The 19,856-nt window shown below is 49.1% G+C and overlaps 1 protein-coding gene across 4 annotated transcripts; it reads right to left on the minus strand.

Moving 5' to 3' along the window:
- Positions 1-9,909: 9,909 nt before the first annotated feature.
- On the minus strand, positions 9,910-17,083 carry LOC111921976 (E3 ubiquitin-protein ligase PHF7-like). Of its 4 annotated transcripts, none has more exons than XM_086845353.1 (16): positions 16,915-17,083; positions 16,544-16,819; positions 16,125-16,216; positions 15,938-16,039; positions 15,556-15,680; positions 15,317-15,479; positions 15,124-15,230; positions 14,794-14,907; positions 14,529-14,647; positions 13,557-14,369; positions 12,953-13,235; positions 11,932-12,058; positions 11,414-11,484; positions 11,114-11,201; positions 10,321-10,401; positions 9,910-10,102 (listed from the first exon to the last, which is right to left on the minus strand). In XM_086845353.1, exons 2-10 carry the CDS (start codon positions 16,584-16,586, stop codon positions 13,603-13,605), a joined length of 1,632 nt encoding a protein of 543 aa, XP_086701479.1. In that variant the 5' UTR covers positions 16,587-16,819; positions 16,915-17,083; the 3' UTR covers positions 9,910-10,102; positions 10,321-10,401; positions 11,114-11,201; positions 11,414-11,484; positions 11,932-12,058; positions 12,953-13,235; positions 13,557-13,602. The 4 variants fall into 4 exon arrangements, with proteins under 4 accessions (XP_086701479.1, XP_086701477.1, XP_086701480.1 ...); XM_086845351.1 differs by having other exon boundaries at positions 12,953-13,238; XM_086845354.1 differs by having other exon boundaries at positions 13,549-14,369.
- Between the last annotated feature and the right edge of the window lie 2,773 nt (positions 17,084-19,856).

Below are 19,856 nucleotides of genomic sequence, written 5' to 3' on the forward strand. Positions count from 1 at the left end.
AATCACTGGAAAGAGTAAAGACGTAATAGCACTCAGTTCGATATGGAAAATTGTGTTAAATACCTTAAGGAATATGAAGGCAGAGTCCAGAGTCGTAGCCGCCGATGTAGAAGCCATGGCACATCCCGAAACGCACGTGGCACCACAGTCACCTCCTGCCACATCAATCAGCCGTCTGGGAGCTTTCTTTGGGGTTGGGCACGTTTGGCCAGCGAAGGGGTTCACAGGAAGGCAGTGTAGCACCGTATCGGAAATTTTAAAAGCTCAGGAGTGTGCCAGGGCAGGCAGGACCGTGGCAGCAGAGCCCAAACCTGAAGTTACTCCGCCGGATGTGGATGTAGAAATGACTCGTCTCTGGAAGGAGATGGCGCCAGCCCCAGGCAGGCACAGCCTCACACATCATCAGAAATCAAAGCCCCAATTGCCAGCCCCCATCTACTGTTCACTGGGGAAAGCTGCAGGACGTCCCTCTCCCCCCTTGGCGTGTTGATACATTCAACAGACAGGCAACCACCGGCAGCAGATGAATCAGTCAATTGTAATGGTGCATCTAAAAAAGATCTATTAGGGAGGCAACAACAAATAAAACAGCTCGTGCAACAGTTGCAAGCTCAGATTGAGCAGACACTACGTGCAAACGAAGTACAGCGGTATCAAGAGAAAGCAGCTCTGCATCAAACACTGAAGCAGCAGGGAAGAGTCTGTTCAGCTACGGCAGGATGTGATATGTCCTGAACTATTTGCTTCACTTTTGGACACACTCTTAACACTACAATCTTACTCTACATATCTAACTATATGGTATCTAGTTTGAAATTCATCACTAATTAAATAATTAATTAAAGTAATTAATTAAGTAATTAAGTAATTAAAAGTTGATAAGCTGCAATGGTCACCATTGTTACAACCTGGCCCTGAGAGACTTTTCATGTAACATTGCCTGCTTTTGTAAAATCGTGCCCTTTTTCCTCTATCTGTGAACAACAAGAGAGAAATTGAGAGAAAGAACTGTATGTGTTATAGTTAACTTTGTGAGTTTTTTTCCTTCTCTCTGTTTTTCCTCTCTGCAAGGGTATGTCGGGGATGACAAAGAAAGATAACAGCAGAGCTGCAGCAGCAGCAGAGCGGGCAGTCCTTCCCCCCTGCTCCCTCTCTAAGAAAAAGCACCAGGTTAGCACCCAGTTTGTTAAAAAGTCATGATTCATTGGATTTTTAAAATGTTTTTATATACCCTTTTAGAGATAATTTTATAGTAATAGAGATAATTTCAAGTAATTATGAGTTTATGCAGTTGCAGTTTTAAGAGTTTTACTAGAGAAATTATTGTGATTCTTTGAAAGTTTAAAAAGGCCCCTTTTCAAAAGAAGGGGTTAAAGGTGAATATTAACAGAAGTTACCTTGCAATAATTAGCTTTAAAACCTAAGGTTAAAATATGGTATGATGTACAGCTCCTAAGAAAACAACCTTCCAATTAATGTTATCTACCAAAGAGATTTATGGTTTAAGAAATAATTAGTTCACAGAACTTTACTATACAAGAGAAAGTTAAGTTAAAGCATTTATTACCCATTTGTTTGCTTTGTCCACAACTTTAATAAGGTCATTTCAATGGGAGTCATTTTGTTATATAAAATACATATAACTGCATATATACCAATTTGGATTTTGGATTTCAATTAAGAATTGGACTTGATGTTTCTGAAAAGTGCTACAAAAGCTGAATGGCAACTTGCCAAATCCTGTGTTGTTGTGGTTTTTCTCTAGAAAACTGCACTTTAAAATCCTAACCAACTTAAGCATATACTAGGCAAATTCCTGTTATGAAGAAGTATTTTTAGTAAAATTTGCAGTTATTGTGAGTTATTGTCAAAGCTAGAAGACATAGAATTGTGATGTATTTGTTACATTTTTATAATGTCTTTATAGTGAATCCATGTTATCGTTATATTGTGTTTAAAAGGTACATATCAAACTTTTAGTTGCCTTTTTGTAGGAACAGAATGAGATCATGTTATGTTTTTATTTAATATAGATTAAGTGTTAATAGAATTAAGAAAAGTCCAGCCTGTATAGTAATTGTTATATTAGTATAAAGTATAAGTATTCCCCCTTCAAGAGTTAATATAAGCATATTTGAAAGTTCATTTAACATTAATGCCTTAATTGTGAGTCTGCAGGCATGGTGGCATTTGCATGGAACACACTGCTTATGGTAATTGTGCTGTGTATAGTCCCAGCTGTCTGCTAACTGACATCCAAAAGTGACAGAACATTTGGGTTACTCTGGCACACTTGAGTGGCCAAAAAATCAATGTGTTTTAGCCTAGCCACACCTGGAGATCCTTTTCACACCTGTCTCACAGGAGTCCCTGAATGGGATCCTCAAGCATTTAAAGGTTTAGTTAGTAACGAGACTCGACTGAATCAATTGGCAATGTCGCAAGAGTGCAATTGCACTGTTGGCTTCACATTAAGACAACTTGAAGCCTGCTGGCAAGCAAAAATTATCAAAGTTCTCAATGTTACCATAGAGCCCCCAGAAGAATTGGACTTGTTAGGTTCCACCAATACCTCAGGTGGATGAATAATGTTTGAACCCCTGACAGAAAGCCACTCCAACAAAGTAATGCAACACTGAGCTCTAGTTAACCCTATAGTTGATCTTGTTACTAACACTGAAAGTAAAGCTTTTATTCATGGTGCAATCTCACAGGACAATTACCAAAGCGATTACCTAGTTCAATATTCCTAATCTGTGGAGATAGAGCATGGAATGGAATTCCTGCTAGTCCACATGGAAGACTTTGTTCCATCCAAGCTTGCATCAATTGCTGAATGTAGCTGATAAAATAAAAAACATCAAACAGTCAAAGTGAAGCCTGAATGAATTACAATGTAATGATATTAGAGACCCTGACTTTTGGGATTGTGGAATAATATGGGCAACCTCCTTCTTTACTCCAGGAGTAGCTGCTGCTAAAATCTTGTCAACTCTAAAAAGGCTCGCTTATCGGACTAGAAAAGAATTCTACTAAACATCCACAATGTTAAGTGAACTTTCAGCTGATGTGAGAAGTGTACATCATGCAGTATTGCAAAAATCGAGCTGCAACTGACTTTTTGCTCTTAGCACAAGGCCATGGTTGTGAGGAGTTTGAAGGCATGTGCTGCTTGAATCTTGGTGATCATTCAGTTTCCATCCATAAGCAACTACAACAGCTACAGGATGGGTTACATGCCCTGAAAGAAGATAGTGACCCCATTGGAAGTTGGTTCGCCAGCTGGGGCATCACCGGATGGCTGAGGCCTCTTTTGCTAGAAGGGGGATGGATTTTACTTATAATGTAATTGGGATGGTGGTTTTAAGTTGTATGTTATCTTGTCTTGGCAAAAATGTAGAACAAGTCACATCCAAAGCCTGGTTTGTGCAAAAAGAGAATCAGGGAACTGTAGATAATATTCTAACAGAAGGTGGGCATGAAAGGCCTGTCTGCACAAACCAGCCTCTGGAATAAGTCGTGATATTAAAGGCTAAAGTCCTTGAACCTTTCCTGCAGAAGAGAGAGTAAAGCAAAACAATATCCTTGTGTACAGGAGGAAAAATGTAAACCTGTGTGTATTATCCAATGGTAACTTGCTTAGCCCGCAGACCCTGTAGAACCCTATAAAAGGTGTGCTAAAGATAGAAATAAACGGCGTTCACTTTTCCTTCTGTGAAGAGCCGTGAATAGCTGGCGGTCTCTCAATACACCTCTGTCCCTCCATTGGGAACCACAAGAAGAACGACACAGACTCTCTTGTGCATTGAACAGGAGAGCGAGGTTTATTACCTCAGATCTTCTTTTATAGACCGATACATGAAAGTACAGAAAGGTACAACTCTTATTAGTTAGTAAACTAACACATCACTGTTATTGGTCAGTGCGGTACACCACCCCTCAACCTTCTCTTGCAAGATAACAAGGAACAGACAAACAGCACCTGCAAGGCTGTCTTCTATCTCTGAGGGTTGTTTGAATTCCCCGTTACGATTTCCCAGGCCACTTTTCTCAGGCGAGACTGAGAAAGTTATGCGGCCTGCTTTTCCACAGGCACTGTGCTCCCTGCTTTTGCTCACAGTTAGCATCCATACACCGCTGCCAGAGAAGCTGTCTTTTCCACCAGAGGAACTTGAGATAGTTAAAGAGAGTGGGGCAGAGGAAAGAGGGGGTAATTGGTTTACAAGGGATAGTAAGCAGTGGATACCAAAAGCTCTAGCTTTACAGTTGTTAAAACAACTTCATGAAGGAAGTCATTGGGGCTCCCAAGGAATAGCAGAAGCCTTCCTCAAAATGTACGCTGCTGTGGGTCTTTTTACTCTGGCAAAGCGAGCTATTGAGGGTCATCTGATTTGTGCTAAAAACAGTAACTGAGTTACAATGAAACTTGCCAGGGGAGGGAGGCCTTGGCCTGTACATCCCTTCCAGACATGCCAGGTAGATTTTACTGAAATGCCTCGAGTGGCAAGATTTAAATATCTTCTGGTAATAGTATGTCTGTTAACAGGGTGGCCAGAAGCGTTTCCAGACATTTCAGCAACTACAAGACCAGTTAGTAAAGTATTTTTGGAACAAATAATTCCAAGCTATGGGACTGTGGAGGCAACAGACTCAGATAGGGGCACTCATTTTACAGGAAAATTTCTTAAAGGAGTAATGACTGCTTTAGGGATACAATGGAACCCCCTGGCACCCCCAGAGTTCGGGCCAAGTTGAACAGATGAATGGGGAAATGAAGAAACACATTCTGAAGCTGGTGATAGAAACTAAGATGCAGTGGGTACAGCTCTTGCCACTGGCTTTTGCAAGAGTGAGTATGGATGCTAACAGTGAAGCAGGGAGCATAGTGCCTGTGGAATAGCAGGCCACATACCTTTCTCAGTCTTGCCTGGGAAAATGGCCTGGGAATTCATAAAGAGGAATTCAAACAATCCTTAGAGATAGAAGACAGCCTTGCAGGTGCTGTTTGTCTGTTCCTTGTTTTCTTGCAAGACAAGGTTGAGGGGTGGTGAACTCTACTAAGAAATGATGGTAATGTGTTAATTTACTAACCAATAAGAGTTTTCCTTTCTGTACTTTTCACGTATCGGTCTATAAAGAAGACCTGAGATAATGAACTGAGAGAAATTTTCCAGTTCGACTCCACAAGAGAGTCTGTGTTGTTCTTCTCGTGGTTCCCAATAGAGCGACAAATAAGGGCCAGACCCAGGGGGGATATTCAACTATCTCCCTTTGAATTGATGTTTGGAAATCCTTATCCTTGTAATTCTCTGCCTGGGGCAGGGCTAAAGATAAGTGATGTATATTTAAAACAATTTGTGGCCCAGATACTGACTCTTGTGAAATCTCTTCAACAGGAAACTCAGCTGGCACAGACCTTGTCTTTGGACTTTGCTGTTCACAACATCCAGCCAGGAGACCGGGTCCTAGTTAAGGAGTGGAAAGAAGCACCACTGGTGGTTAAGTAGCTTGGACCTTTCCAAGTGTTGCTGACCACAGAAACAGCCGTCAAGAGAGCTGAACACAGGTGGACCCATCGCACTTGGGTCAAGATCTCTGAAGCCTCGGAGATTTGGACATCTCAGCTGGAGGAGAAGGATGGGAAGCTGTGACTGACACTCCACAGGAGTGGACCAGAGCAGGAGCCAGTGCGCCGACATCGGGGGGAGCCCCGAGTGCCTCCCCACAGACTGCCTGCTGAAATAGTTTGTGTGGGCATCCCTTCTCTCCAACCTCCAGTCATTAGAGGCCAATCCTGGCTGTCATGGCTTTCTTTATGTTAAGCTGTTTCTGTGCCTTCCCTCACCACAGGTGGTGCAGGAGACAACATGAAAGTGAAAATTAGGTGGGGAAATTAGATGACACCATTAGAATGTTTCTCTTAATAATCTTACCTTTATACTGTCAGGCTGGGGCCAAAATTGGGAAAATAATTTTTTAACCTTAGGAGAAGAAGTAGCAGAAACCTTTAACCTTAGCAATTGCTGGGTCTGCAGAGGCCCAGGGGAATCTGAAAACTGGCCATAGGTGGCCAGCCCAGTCAAACCTTAATAGTGAGTTAGCACCCTGGATGAGGTCCATAATAGAAACAAGATTTTGGGATGAAGAAAGAAATCCATGACAGCTTCATTCTTCTGAAAGAGGCATTTATTGTCTAAATACAACAGGAAGCATATACAGGAGAATGGGACATGTTTCCATGGTTACCTCATGAGCTATAGATTAAACAAATGCTTTTTTGTGCTGCAGCAACTCTAACCTTTTTACCATGCATCATCCCTTGCTTAGTACAAATTATTCAACGTGTGATCAAAGAGATGCAAGTATTAGCTATGCCTACTGATCCAGAGATGGCGGCAAAAGGACAGAAATTGATGTCACTGCAAATAATTGCAAAATCAAAAAAGACCCAGGAACAAGGAATTAAGTCAACGATAACTAAAGTTTGTAAAGACAATTATTAAAAAAATAAAAGGAACAGGATTGAGAGGAATAACAGATTTGTCTTTACAAATAAGCTGTGGGTCTGCTGGTAGGTAAAACTAGCACTGAGAGATAAAAGAATCAATGGGAAAGATTCCACTGACCGATGAATGGAAAAAAGATATTTGCCTTTACAAACAAATTGTAGGTTTGCTGATAAATGAAATTGGATATTGAAAGATGAAAGAGACAATGGGGAAAAACCATAAATTCCTAAGAATTAAAAATGAAGAGGGAGGGTTATACATTAGAGGGGAATCGTAGGTATCAGGGGATTTACCAAAATATGGATATGATCTAGTATCAATATCCAACTGGATAGACAAAAACTCTCTAATTATTTTAATTAGAAAGGATATGTTTAATTAGCGCTGGACTGGTGCTGGGTCATCCCTAATGTGCACGCAGCCCTGAGTACAAATGGTAAAAGGCTTTGATTTACAAAAGTATTGAATACAAATACATATTCATAACTCAGTTACCACCCACTCTCCATTTCTCATGTTAATGAGGAAAAAGGAAATTAAGCACGCCTGGTTTGTTCTTTGAAATAAGTCGGTGGTCTTTTTATGAGTAGTGGTCCTGGAAGGGAGAAAGGAATGCATCTTGACCTTCCTACCTTTCAGGGTAAGATGACAAAAGGGCCAGATGGGCGTCTGTCTGCGCTCTTAGTTTCTTGTTTTCGTGAGCCTTTCTGATTTACTCTTGTCTTTATCAGGTTTTCTGTTTTCTTTCTTAAGCCCAACTGAGTCAGCGTCTCCATCTTCTACCCTTGGTAAGGCCTCCCCATTTGCCCTTGGTGTCTCGGTTTTAGAAGACTGGTGTCTGCTAGGGAGGGCAGGAGCCTCCCTTGGAATAAAAAAATGTAGACCTCCTCCCTCCAAATTATTATAATACTGAAATCAAGGGGCCTCTCAGGCAGAGATCTGGGGATAGGAATAACAGTTCTTTACTAGTATTTATAACAAGGCAAACAAACAACAATAACTACAGCATTAGCAAGAAAACAGAACCAGGGACCCCGTGGCAGCTTTCTTGGCCGAGACGGGAAGGGATGGAGGAGAGGCTTTGCTTCACAAACCCCCTCGGGCGGGCAGTCCCGGTGCTCCTGCAGGGCTCTGAGGAACAGTCAGCTGGAACAGCAGGGATGAGCAGAGATCCCGGAGCACTGGCTGAGGTGTAGGGAGACACCATCGCAGGATGACACATCCTGGTCATCCCCCGATGTGTTATCCATCTCCCAACGTGTCTCAATGCATCCCAATGTTCCACCAGGCACATTGGGCCTCCAGTCCAGCATTCCACTGCCCTCCAAAGTAGAGGCCAGACCCCCAGAAAGAAAGGCCAACCATGCAGCTGGCTGTGGGACAAAGTCTGGCTCCCAGCAGCTCTGTGGAGCCTCTGGCACAGGAGCCTCCTCCACCAGCTGGCTCTGAGGGCTGAGAGCCAGCAGCAGCCCCATCCTGCGCCCTGCCCTCAGCCCTTGGGCCGCTTGGGGAGGCCTCGAGGCTGCCGCTGATGGGGCTGCCTGGCTCATTCCAGCACTGCTGCGTCTGTGGCCAAAGCAGGGCCACCCTCACGTGCTGCAGGGAAAACTGTGGCACATGGGAGTGTGACAGCTGTGCTGGTATCGGCACGGGTATAAGGCCAAAGAGCCGGGTGCCCCTGGGCTGGAGGCAGTGCCCAGGCTGGGCTTGGCAGAGCCTGTCTGCTCCTTGGGGGCTGGGGGCACTGCTCTGGCCTGGCCGAGGCCTGGGGAGCCCTTGGCCATCCTGCTCGGCCTTAGAGCCTGCACTTGTGAGCCAGAGTTCAATGTCCCCAGCCTGACCAGACACTCAGGGCTGGAGCCTTCCTGTGGTTACGCAGAACCTGAGGCCATCAGAATCTGCCTCTGCACGCTCCACCTCCAGGGGCCAGCAACCGCAGGAGCCCCCAACATGAAGCATACCAAGAGTCGCTGCCATCTTGCTCTCTGGAGAGCAGCAGCTGCAGCACACAGAGTGAGGCAATAGCAGGGTCAACATACAGCAGCTCCCCAGGCCATGGGCACCATGAGCAGTGCCTGTTGTAGTTATAGTAGTTGTAGTAGTAGCAGTATTAGTAGTAGTACTTAGCGGCCTCAGCAGAGTTATAGACATGCTGGGCCTGATCACTGGGGAAACAGCTCCTTCCAGCAAAGGGAAAACCTCCCAAGTGTAACCAACATTAAAAAGGGCCACCTTCATAATTTTGCAAGTATGTTAAACTCTTTACCAAGCAGTCAGCTATTCCTATGTGCAGTTCTAACAATGTAATGCTGGGATTTGATACAGTTGCCCCTCAAATACCCCAGGTAAAGAGAGCTGAGTGCTTTGATTCCAGGGAAACCATGAGTAAGTATTAAGAGAAGTATGCTGCTATGTAGCAGTTCTGTAGTTAGTCGAGCATTCTTCCTTTCTGCCATGGAGGGAGAGGACTTGCACGTGGAGGACACCATGGTGTTCCTGCACAGGGACTCACCACTGACCAGAATCATGTGTGACAGGGAGCAGGAGAGCTCTGATGGCAGGGAGCCAGGTGGGGGCAAAACAGCCCTCCCACAGCCTGGCCCAGGGGCTGTCGGGGTGGCCAGCGTGGGGCCCAGAGCAGAGGCCGGGGCAGGCAGGAGCTGCTCAGCCAGGCCAGGGCTGGGAGCCTCCTTCCTCCTCAAGTGGAGCCCAGCTGGGCCAGGGGGCAGCTGTTGGGAGCCCCGTGCCCGCAATGGCCGCTGCTCTCCAAGGCCTCCAGTCCTGCCCATCAGCCAGGCACGCAGGCAGGGACAGAGCAGCCCTTGGGGCCGATGCTGCGGGCTGAGAGCCCCACAGAGCTGCTCATGCCCACTGCCATTGCCTCTGTCCCCTGCAGCATGCATGCTGTGTTGTCCTGTAAAGGCCAACCCCTGCATTGCCCCAGGCCCTGGCAAGTGCCCCTGTGCTGCTCCTGCATTGCCCAGGGCACCCACAGGTGTTGCTCGTGCCTGACAGCGACCAGAACCAGCGCCGAGTGTGACAGCTCTGTTGCTCTGGGCACAGCTGTCAGGCCAAGCCCCCTTTTGGTCTTGGCAGAGCCCGTAGGCTCCTGGAGGGCTGGGGGCACTGCTCCGGCCCAGCCTGGCCCAGGCCTGGGAGGCCTTTGACATTGCTGATTGCCCTCACAGCCTCCAGGGCTGAGCCGGAGCTCAATGGCCCCAGCCTGACCGGACAGTCTGGACTGGAGCCTTCCCGTGGCTCCCCGGAACCCGAGAGCATCAGCGCCAGCTCAGAAACACTGCCTAAGCGGGTTTGCCAGTATTGTTTCTTGTTAGATCCTTGAAAGGATTTAAAAGGTAAGGTTGTTTGGCAACTTCTTCAAGGAACAAATAGGACAGGATTCTTTTCAAGAAAGGGTTTATTAGTTTGGGTTCAGTTTCCGTTTGGAATTCTTATGCTTCCTTAGACGATCCAGAAATTAATGAAAATCTAACATATTCCTAGGAGAAGTTTTTGAATCCACTACTTGCAGAAGTCTCTAAATTCACTGTTTCTCTTAAACACTTCCCTTACATCTAGTTAGCTAGCTGCTCCTGTAACATACAGAGATGCAGTGGTTTACCTGGCTGGACATCACAACATCATGTTACACACACCTGTATACTAACAACCTTTTGTTCCCTGACAGTTACAAAGTTTCAGGCTCTTCTGGAGGTCCTGAATTAATTTTGCATGCACATCCATAGCCGTGTTCCCTCCCCATGCTCAGCATTCAGCCACAGTTACCAGGGAACAGATGTTCCATACTCACCTCAAACAATAATCTACATCTGTCTTCCCAACCCACTTTTTCTTCACTGAGCTCTACAGATCTACAAAGTAACTCTGGGCCCTGTGCACAAAACAAAACACAACACCAATCAGTAGGGTTCAACCCTTCTGATTCTGCTGCTGCTCCCAACAATCATGAATGAACAACACAACAGTCAAGTCAGAAGCTCTATTCTTCACGTCCCTCCTATTCTCTTGCCCCCCACCACATGTCGGCTTCAGCAGAAATGTTCCCTACTGCAGCCTGGTGTACTAAGAAAAATGAAAGGCAGCAGCTGTCTCCCTGAACCTGCTGAAATCTAAATTGCAGTGAAACAGCAGCTCTTGCATTAAATGCTCAGCAGCAGGATCCCACAGCTGCCCCCAGAAGTGCTGCCTGGCAAGGGCTGAGATCTCCATTCTGACACACCCTGTAAATCAGACGGGCTGGAAGATTGCAGGGCAGTAACTGTATGAACACAGCCATACATTTCATCCGCGTTATCTAGCAAGTCTCAAGAAACAAACGTCATTTAAGCCTGACTTGAGACTATATTCTACAAAATAGAACAAGCAATTTTTTTGGCAGCCTGTGTAATTTTTCGAGGCTGTGTATGTTTTCTTTTGTTGTTGTTGTCTTTGTTTTTAAATCGAAAATTCATTGGGTTCAGAAGAGAAAGCCCCAGATTCATTAGGATGAAGAACCGCACGCACATATGTCACTGACAAGAGCACTCGGCATTCCTCAGATTAACACCAGAAAGACAGGAAAAAGTTAAAGGTGATAGACCTACCTGAAAGGATCCTAAATGTCTCAGTAACCTGTCTAGTGACTATAATTTTGCTAAGCTCTAAAAGTTCCTATAGCTATGAGGCAATTATCTGAAAGAAAGGAAAGACAGAAAGCTGCTCAGCCTTTATTTTTTACCAGGACTCTCTCATGGGATCCACCACAACTTTGACCACAAGAAAGGATGGCAAATTTTGACTACAGAGCATTCATAACCAGGCAGCATTTTTTCCTCCTTACTCAAGTCCAGTAAGGGTTTAAAAGGGAAAAATATACAAAAGGGGCTGAACAAGTTGTGTTGTACCTCTTAGGCATTCATCATCTATGGAGAAGAAGAAAATTCTAGCACTTTCTGTGTGTGGTAGAGAAAAAACCCTAGAAAAGTACAAAGGGGTTTTAGCATCCTAAAAGGTCCTATCAAATCCCATGAGCATGAGTTAGAGCTGTAGTGCCTCAGAGAAATGGTACACGGAAGAGCTTTACTGCATAGTATGCAAATAAAGCCTTCTATTAAAAAACCCCACTTTTTACAAGAAAACTGACTGTGTCTTTGCCTTTTGGCAAAACTCAGTTTGGGGTTGGCCAAACCAAAACAACCCAGTCAATTTCTTGTGCTCATCTTCTCTCTCTTCACATTCAACTTCACATCCAATGGGCTGCTGGGACTCTGGACTCCACACAGCACCAATGCTTTTCCAAGATGACTTTCCTTGCTCAGAGGTGTGCAGTGTCAGTTTCCCATTTCCTTCAGTGCTGCCATTCATATTCCCACAGCATCCAACTACTACAGCCAAGTAGACAACAAATACAAATGGAACTTGCCTTTCTTGGTGCTTTTCAATTTCTGACATCTCCGGCTCATCAGCACCCTCAGAAGTGATGTCTTGGAAATGTGAATCCTCTTGCCACCGGAAGTTTTCCGGTTTTATTGTTCCAAGTACGTGAGGCTCTGCAAAACCAGCACCAAAAGAGAAAGCAAGCCAAAACCAGATTATTTCTCTGCTTGCCAGGAAAAATTCCTTCTTTCAAGTGAAATATGTACACTGGAGAAGACAGATTTAGGACGGACAGAATCTTCTCCTCCCTGATTTTCTGAGCTGTAGCTCTGCTCCAGGATTTTCCACTTTGTTCAAGGCATCTCCTATGTATTCTTCAACATTTATCATCACATCCAGAAGACAGTGAATAGCTTCTGAATTCAGCACAAGTGTGGGGGGCTTGTTGCTTTGTGTTGTTCTTTGTTAATATTTTGGATAACTTGGCACGGCTTCCTTTCATTCCTACCTGACTGTGACTTGATTAAATATTCCTTCATCTTCATTTCATAAGGCCTTATTTTATCTGAGCTTAGGACACCCCAATGATCCTTCAGTGTCATTCAGTTTCACTTTTCTGAAGGTCCAGGAATAGAATTTGGTAACTAACAGAATGTTCATGGAGCTTGGGGTCAACTCCAGGATTTTGCTCCTCCCTCTGCCTTAACACCCATTTTCCTTAAAATCCTGTTGCGTTCCATGTAACTTGGTATGACTGCTGTGTCACCTTTGTCCCTGTTTGAGAACTTTAGGGCATGACAACAAGCTTTTTCACCACTCTGCAAAAATCCCAATGCCTTCTCAAGGCGTGCCTCTTAAAATTCCTGAGATGCAAGCAGGAGTTACCTCTCATTAATCTCCCACAGCCTTGGCAAGTAGCAATGAAGATCAAAATGCTTCAGCGTAAGTACTGACTTCTGCTGCTGATCATCCTCTGGATTATGACCTTCTTTACACCATCTTGCTCTACAGTGCCTGCCAGAAGCCGTTCCTTAGAAATGGCTCTGTTAGGAGGGTTCTGCTGTTACCTTCTTTGATGCCCAACTCCTCTGTGTCTCCAAAGAAGGAAAACTTGAACGCACTCGACTCCTGAGTTCTGTCTTTTTCAGGTAAAGGTCTCGGACATTCGTCTGGGGCAGAGTCCTGTGCATCCTCTTTGTCCCAGGCTATTCCCACGGTCTTTTCCGGTTTGCCTTTTGAAGGTCCAATCAAGTCTTTAAAATCAGCAGCAGTGTCACAATCGATTTCTCCAGACACTTGAGGCAGTGTCTCACTCTCTTCTTTCTTCTTCTGCTTCACTGAAGGAAGGCTCTACTGAAATGAGATGGTTTAAGGATAGCAACTCAGCACACGGCCTTTTCAAAGACAGCTTCCCTAAGAGCCACCTTGCTTTTCATGTCTCCCTAAACATATCCAAGCCATTAAGGACTGGTTCACGTTCAAGGGTAAGCAGTGGGGAAATATCTGTCTAAAGGCACCAATGAGTGTCCTTTTTAATTAGCTATGTCCTTAAGTGGCTTTTCCCTTAACAATACACAGTAACAGAAACCAAGAATCATAGAAATGCCAAGAGCTAATTCGGGTTTTCCCACAGACCTGCAAATCTCAAGGTCCCTGTACTGACCTTCTCACCTTCACTTACAGCAGCAAACGGAAGGACTAGAAAGAAAAGATGACACTACGTGCTGCTGTTAGAGGTCCGAGTTGAGGCCCGACGTGGCTGGCGGGAGCGGTTGCTCCAGCGCGACGTCCCCGATGGTGTCCCCCTGCGCCTGGGCCTCTCAGCACTTGCTGCTGTCCTCCTGCTCCTGTCCTGGTGACTCCTGGATTGGACAGGTTGATTTGAGGCCCGACGTTGCAGGCGGGAGCGGCTGCGTCTGGGGGACGTCCCTGAGGATGTCTCCCTTCGCCTGGGCCTCTCTGCCCTCGATGTTCTCCTGCTGCGCCTGTCTCGGCAACTCCTCGACCGGGCAGGTGGACTCTGGGCATGAGCTTGCTGCCGGGAGCGGCTGTGTCTGCGGGAAGCCCGCGATGGTGTCTCCCTTTGCCTGCGCCTCTCTGCACTTGATGTTCTCCTGCTGCTCCTGTCATGGCGACTCCGTGACCGGACGGCTCCATCTGAGGCCCGCCTTTGCTGGTGAGAGCGGCTTCGCCTGCGGACAGGCCCAGCATGTCTGGAATGGACCCTGTCCTCAGGGCCCGTCCAGCTGCTGGATCTTGCCCTTGCTGTGCGTGGGCTGCCGGTGTCTGCCAAGGAAGAAGCTGGACACCGGAGGCTTCTGTGACTGCTGGTCCCTGGAGTTGGAGACTGGGGAGCCAGATGCGATGGCACTGCGCTGCTGGAGCTTGGCCTGATGGCCTCAGATTCTGACAGGCCATGAGCAGGCTCCAGTCCTGACTGTCTGGTCAGGCTGGGGCCATTGAGCTCCGGCTCATCCCTGGGGGCTGTAAAGCCAAACAGAAATGTCAGAGGCCTGCCAGGCATGGACCAGGCCATGCCCGACCACAGCACTGCCCCCAGCCCTCCAGGAGCCCATGCGCTTTGCCGTGCCCAGCCTGGGCACTGGCCCCAGCCCAGGGACACCCGCCTGCTTTGCCTCATACCCGTGCCAAGACCAGCACAGCTGTCACACTCCCAGTGGGTTGTCCTCACTGTCAGGCCAGAGCAGCGCCTGTGGGTGCCCTCGGCAGCACAGGAGGAGCACAGGAGCAGCTCCCAGGGCCTGCGGAAGCAAACGGGTTGATGGCTCTGAAGACAAAGTGTCCCAGCATGGGATTGTGCAGCCGAGCTCCTCTGGCTCTTTCCGCTTTGATCCCTTCCCGAGACACAGGTTCCCTGCAGAGCCCCGGGTGCAGCTTCCCAACTCACCCCTCTTCCTCTGCCTCCTCCCTGCCTCCTGGGTAAAGGCATTCCCTGGCATTGCACGTGTTGTGCCTCTCTCCTAGATCTGCAAAGGCGTCATTGTCCTCCCATGTTGGGTCTCTAATGGAGAAAGGAAAAGCTGATGTGTTTCTGCTGCCCTGACCCCATGGAGGTAACAGGGTGTCCCTGCTCTTCCTCCAATGCTTTTCCAAGTCCCGTGAGAAGCGGAAGTCCAAACTCCCTGGATGGGGCAGGGTCTGGACTTCTGGGGCAGGGCCTGGCACAGCACAGCACTTGCACCCTCCTGCCTTGTGAGCCCCGCAGAAGGACACCAACCTGATGGGGATGCGAATTCCCATGACAAACAGTTCAACAAGGAATGTCTCACGGTCTCTGCAGAGGGGGCAGCAGAAGGAAAAAAGACCAGCGCGCATGGCCTGTCCCTGCAGGGCAAACAGAAGCAGTGTGAGCCAGGCCCCGGTGCTGCTGAGCACCTGCTGTGTCCCAGGCCTGAGGGCATGGCTCCCACCTGGAGGCAGTCCCTGTGGAACCAGGCTCTTTTGCACGCCGGGCACACGATGGTCTTGTAGGTCATTCTGTCCTCCACTGGCTCCATGCAGATGGGGCATTCGGTGCCCGGCTCTGGAGTCACCTGCACGTCCTGCTCTGGACGGTGCTCAGGGCAGAAGGACCTGGGGGCAAAGGGATGGGCATAATGAGAAAGACTTGGTCCTTCCCTGGGGGTGGCCAGGAGGGGAGAGGGGCTACCTGAATGGGGCAATGTACAGATTGACACAGCCGCCCTCCTTGGCACAGGGCAGGTGGAACCATCTGTCGCAGCCTTCCTCGCAACACATGATGGTGGCCCCGCTCTGGCCACAGACGCAGCAGTGCTGGAATGAGCCAGGCAGCCCCATCAGCGGCAGCCTCGGGCTCCGGGCAGGGCGCAGGATAGGGCCGCTGCTGGCTCTCAGCCCTCAGAGCCAGCTGGTGAGGGAAGCTCCTGTGCCAGAGGCTCCACGGAGCTGCTGGGATCCAGACTTTGTCCCACAGCTGGCTGCATGGCTGGCCTTTCTTGCTGGGGGTCTGGGATAAGCTCTGGCCAGCCTCTCCTGGCACAAATGTCCCTGCTCTTTTGCCAGGCTCTCACCTTCTGTGCCGCCCGCCTGACTGCAAGTTGGATATCTCGAGGCAGAAAACCCAGGAGTCCAACACGTTCATTTTGTTGCCGAAAAAGAAGAGTGGCAAAATACTACAGAAAATGGGAAGAGCTGATGAGGACAGGGTGGCAGGGACTGCCCATTCCAATGCTGGGTGGAGTGCCCCGAGCCACTCACCAGGCAGAACATGTGGGCACAGAGCCCGTATTTCTCTTTTCTGTTTCCGCAGATGTCCGGGTCAGCCTCTACACGGCGACACAACACGCATGCTGCAGGGGACAGAGCCAATGGCAGCGGGCATGAGCAGCTCTGTGGGGCTCTCAGCCCGCAGCATCGGCCCCAAGGGCTGCTCTGTCCCTGCCTGTGTGCCTGGCTGATGGGCAGGGCTGGAGGCCTTGGAGAGCAGCGGCCATTGCGGGCATGGGGCTCCCAACAGCTGCCCCCTGGCCCAGCTGGGCCCCACTTGAGGAGGAAGGAGGCTGCCAGCCCTGGCCTGGCTGAGCAGCTCCTGCCTGCCCCGGCCTCTGCTCTGGGCCCCATGCTGGCCACCCTGACAGCCCCTGGGCCAGGCTGTGGGAGGGCTGCTTTGCCCTCACCTGGCTCCCTGCCATCAGGGCCCTCCTGCTCCCTGTCGCACATGGCGGCTGTCAGCGCTGAGTTCCTGTGCAGGAACGCCGCTGTCTCCGCCAGGTGCTGGTCCTGTCTCTCTCTGCGGGAGAAAGAAGAGTGATGGGAGTTTGCAGAACAGGCCCAGAGCTACGAGGGTGCTACTCCCTGGTAAGCCCTGCGTGAGCCCTGCTCCTGTCCGCCTTCTGCTCCCGTCGTCGCGTTCAGGAACACCGCCGTCTCCTCTGGATGTTCCTGCGCTGATTCTGGGAAGGGAGAGGCAGGTGAGCCTGCAGCACAGGCCCAGAGGCCCGAGGTGTGGGGCCCCTCTGGTCCCTGGGCAGCTGCTTCCCTGCCTTACCTTCTCCTCCCGTTGCCAGGTCGCACTGACACACGGCCTGAGCCCAGCCTTCCCTTTTGGGGCTTTGGTTGCACGTGTCACAATGGCCACTCTGACATCAGCATCTTGCTCCCAAGGTTCAGGCAGCCATGGCCTCAGTTGCCCGGCAGCCACTTGAGGCCGCCCCCTTGGGAACCGAGATTCTGAGATGGTTCCAAGCCTTTGGTCAGCACGGAACCAGGCCAGAGACTCCTGCAGCAAGTGCAGGGTCCAATCCCAGGCCCCAGGGCAGTCATCGATGGTGGCACTGTAGGCACAAAGGTGCTGTTCAGGCACGGCCATGCCAGGGCTCTTGCCCCTGGCAGTTGGTTGCCCAGAGAGCTTGTGCAGAGTCTCTTGCACTGCACAGATTCCAAACCTGCTCTTGGTGCACCGACGTTTTCCTCAAGACCTCTCTGCAGTAAACTGAGATGAACCTGATTTCATGCCCGTGCTGATCACCGTTGGGAACAGGAGATAAAGCTGGGGACCACTGCAGCTGCCTCCCAACCTCAATTCTCCTGTCATCTAGCCATCTAATGAATTTGACATTTCATATTAAGTGGAAAAATTAGCATTAAGCTCCTTAGAAAGATCATTCTTTACATTGACTCAATGGAAACCCGGGAAATTCAATGGAAGATTACCTTGTATCTGACTGGAGAGCTTGCGACAGTACTCAGCTCAGGAGTCAAATGCTTTTCCCACATTAAAGAACTTTGTCAGTTTGGTCCATGCTTTCCTTCTAGCAAATACATTGAAAAAAGTAAAGACGGGACACACACAAACAGTTCTTGTAGAGTTTTCGCATTCACGTCTTTGCAAACACGCTCCTGCAAAATCCAGATCATTGACTGCTAGAACAGTCAGCGGGATCCCAGGGAAACAAGGCAGGGGCTGACAAGCAGAGATAACCTGCACCTGCCTGATGCTGGGGCACCGGGAGTTCATCCATGTTCCTGTCTCCAGGGGAGAGCCCCCCTGGGTGGAAAACAATGCTTTCACTGAACTAGGAGGGAGGCACAGCAGGGGCAATGCCAGGGAATGCCTTTACCCAGGAGGCAGGGAGGAGGCAGAAGAAAAGGGGAGAGTTGGGAAGCTGCACCCGGGGCTCTGCAGGGAACCTGTGTCTCGGCAAGGCATTGAAGCAGAAGGAGCCAGAAGAGCTCAGCCATGCAATCCTGAGCTGTGGACACTTTGTCCTCAGCACCAGGAACCCGTTTGCTTCTCCAGGCCCTGCGAACTGCTCCGGTGCTGCTCCCGCAAGTTATGCATCGACACACAGCCACCGACTCTTTCTCAACCCTTTTCAGCACCACGCAGTAAAATGTTGTCACTGCTGCACAACCTAATTACTAAAAGTCTAATTATTCAAAGTCCTGCAAAGAAGCAACTTACATTCAAAGCATACACACCAAAAACCCCAAACCCTGGTACAAATCTTGAATTGACACAAGAAACATGTTCCTATTCAGAAACACAGGCTAACACTTTTGGACAATATTTTTTCCTATTAGATCTTTGAATGGATTTCAAAAGTAACATTGTTTGGCAAGTTCTTCAAGGAACAAGCAGGAAACACATGTGAACTCTAAAAGAGGATTTATTGGCTTGCTTTCACATTCCTTTTGGAATCCCTATGCTTCATCCAGCATGCCAGAAAGTGGTGAACATCCAGCTTCATATTAGGAGAAGTTTCTGAATTTGCAGTTTGCCTCAAAGACTTTCTTTACACAGTTAAGGAACTGGTTCTGTAACTTACAGAGATTGAGTGGTTCCCCTGACTGGACATCACCACATGACCTTATACATTCCAATATGCAAAACAACTATTCTTGCCTAGCAATTACAAAGCTTCAAGCTCTTCTAGAGGCTTTGTCCTGAGCAACTTCATTAGGTCCCTCTCTGCTCGGCTGTCGAGCCTGTCCAGGTCACTCTGGAGAGCAGCACAGCCTTGTGGTGTATCAGCCCCTGCTCCCGCTTCTGTGCTATCAGCAAACGTGCTGAGGGAGCGCTCCGTCCCTTCTGCCAGGTCACTGGGGAATAAGGCAAACAAGGCTAGCCCCAGCACGGCCCCCTGAGGTCACAACCCCTCTGAGTTTGGAGCTCCACTGTCCACTTCTCCACCCCACTCTCCCTCAGCTGCCTCAGGAGCATGTGATGGGAGGCAGGGACAAAGCCTCGCTGAAGTTCCGACTGACAACTCAGCCACTGCTCTCCCCACACAAACCCAGCCAGTCACTGCAGCAGAGGTGGCTATGCTATGAGATTCCTCAAGCATGGTTTTCCCTTCCTGTTATTCCAGAGCTTTGGAGATGACATCCAGGAGGAGGCGTTCTGTCACCTGTCGGGAGATGGAGGAGAGGCTGATGGGCCTGCAGTTTCTTGGCTTCTTCTTGGTGCCCTTTGGCAAGACTGCAGTGATGTAGGCTTGCCTGCAATGCTCATGCCTCTCTTGTGGAGCATCACTTTGCCTGACCGGCTGAGAAAGTGCCCAGTGCCGGGCCAGGAGCAGAGATTTCCCTTGGCCCCAAAAGGGAAGGCTGGGCTCAGGCCGTGTGTCCGTATGGCAGGGAGCCAGGTGAGGGCAAAGCAGCCCTCCCACAGCCTGGCCCAGGGGCTGTCGGGGTGGCCAGCGTGGGGCCCAGAGCAGAGGCCAAAGGAGGCAGGAGCTGCTCAGCCAGGCCAGGGCTGGCAGCCTCCTTCCTCCCCAAGTGGGGCCCAGCTGGGCCAGGGTGCAGCTGTTGGGAGCCCCGTGCCCGCAATGGCCGCTGCTCTCCAAGGCCTCCAGCCCTGCCCATCAGCCAGGCACGCAGGCAGGGACAGAGCAGCCCTTGGGGCCGATGCTGCGGGCTGAGAGGCCTGTGAGGATGCACACGCACAGCACCATTGGTTTGTTACCACAGAAAGGAACGTGTTTGCAC

This window comes from Cyanistes caeruleus, chromosome 11, assembly GCF_971803275.1.
Source record: "Cyanistes caeruleus chromosome 11, bCyaCae1.hap1.1, whole genome shotgun sequence".
Lineage (NCBI taxonomy): Eukaryota > Metazoa > Chordata > Aves > Passeriformes > Paridae > Cyanistes > Cyanistes caeruleus.

Bases quoted from the DNA above. Each gene is read 5' to 3' on its own strand.
- LOC111921976 (XM_086845353.1), bottom strand. From the start codon at position 16,586: ATGTGCGACAGGGAGCAGGAGGGCCCTGATGGCAGGGAGCCAG. The intron at 14,908-15,123 runs GTTGGTGTCCTT...TTTCTCCATTAG, and splicing joins GGAATTCGCATCCCCATCAG to AGACCCAACATGGGAGGACA. The intron at 14,648-14,793 runs GTGAGTTGGGAA...TTGCTTCCGCAG, and splicing joins GAGGAGGCAGAGGAAGAGGG to GCCCTGGGAGCTGCTCCTGT.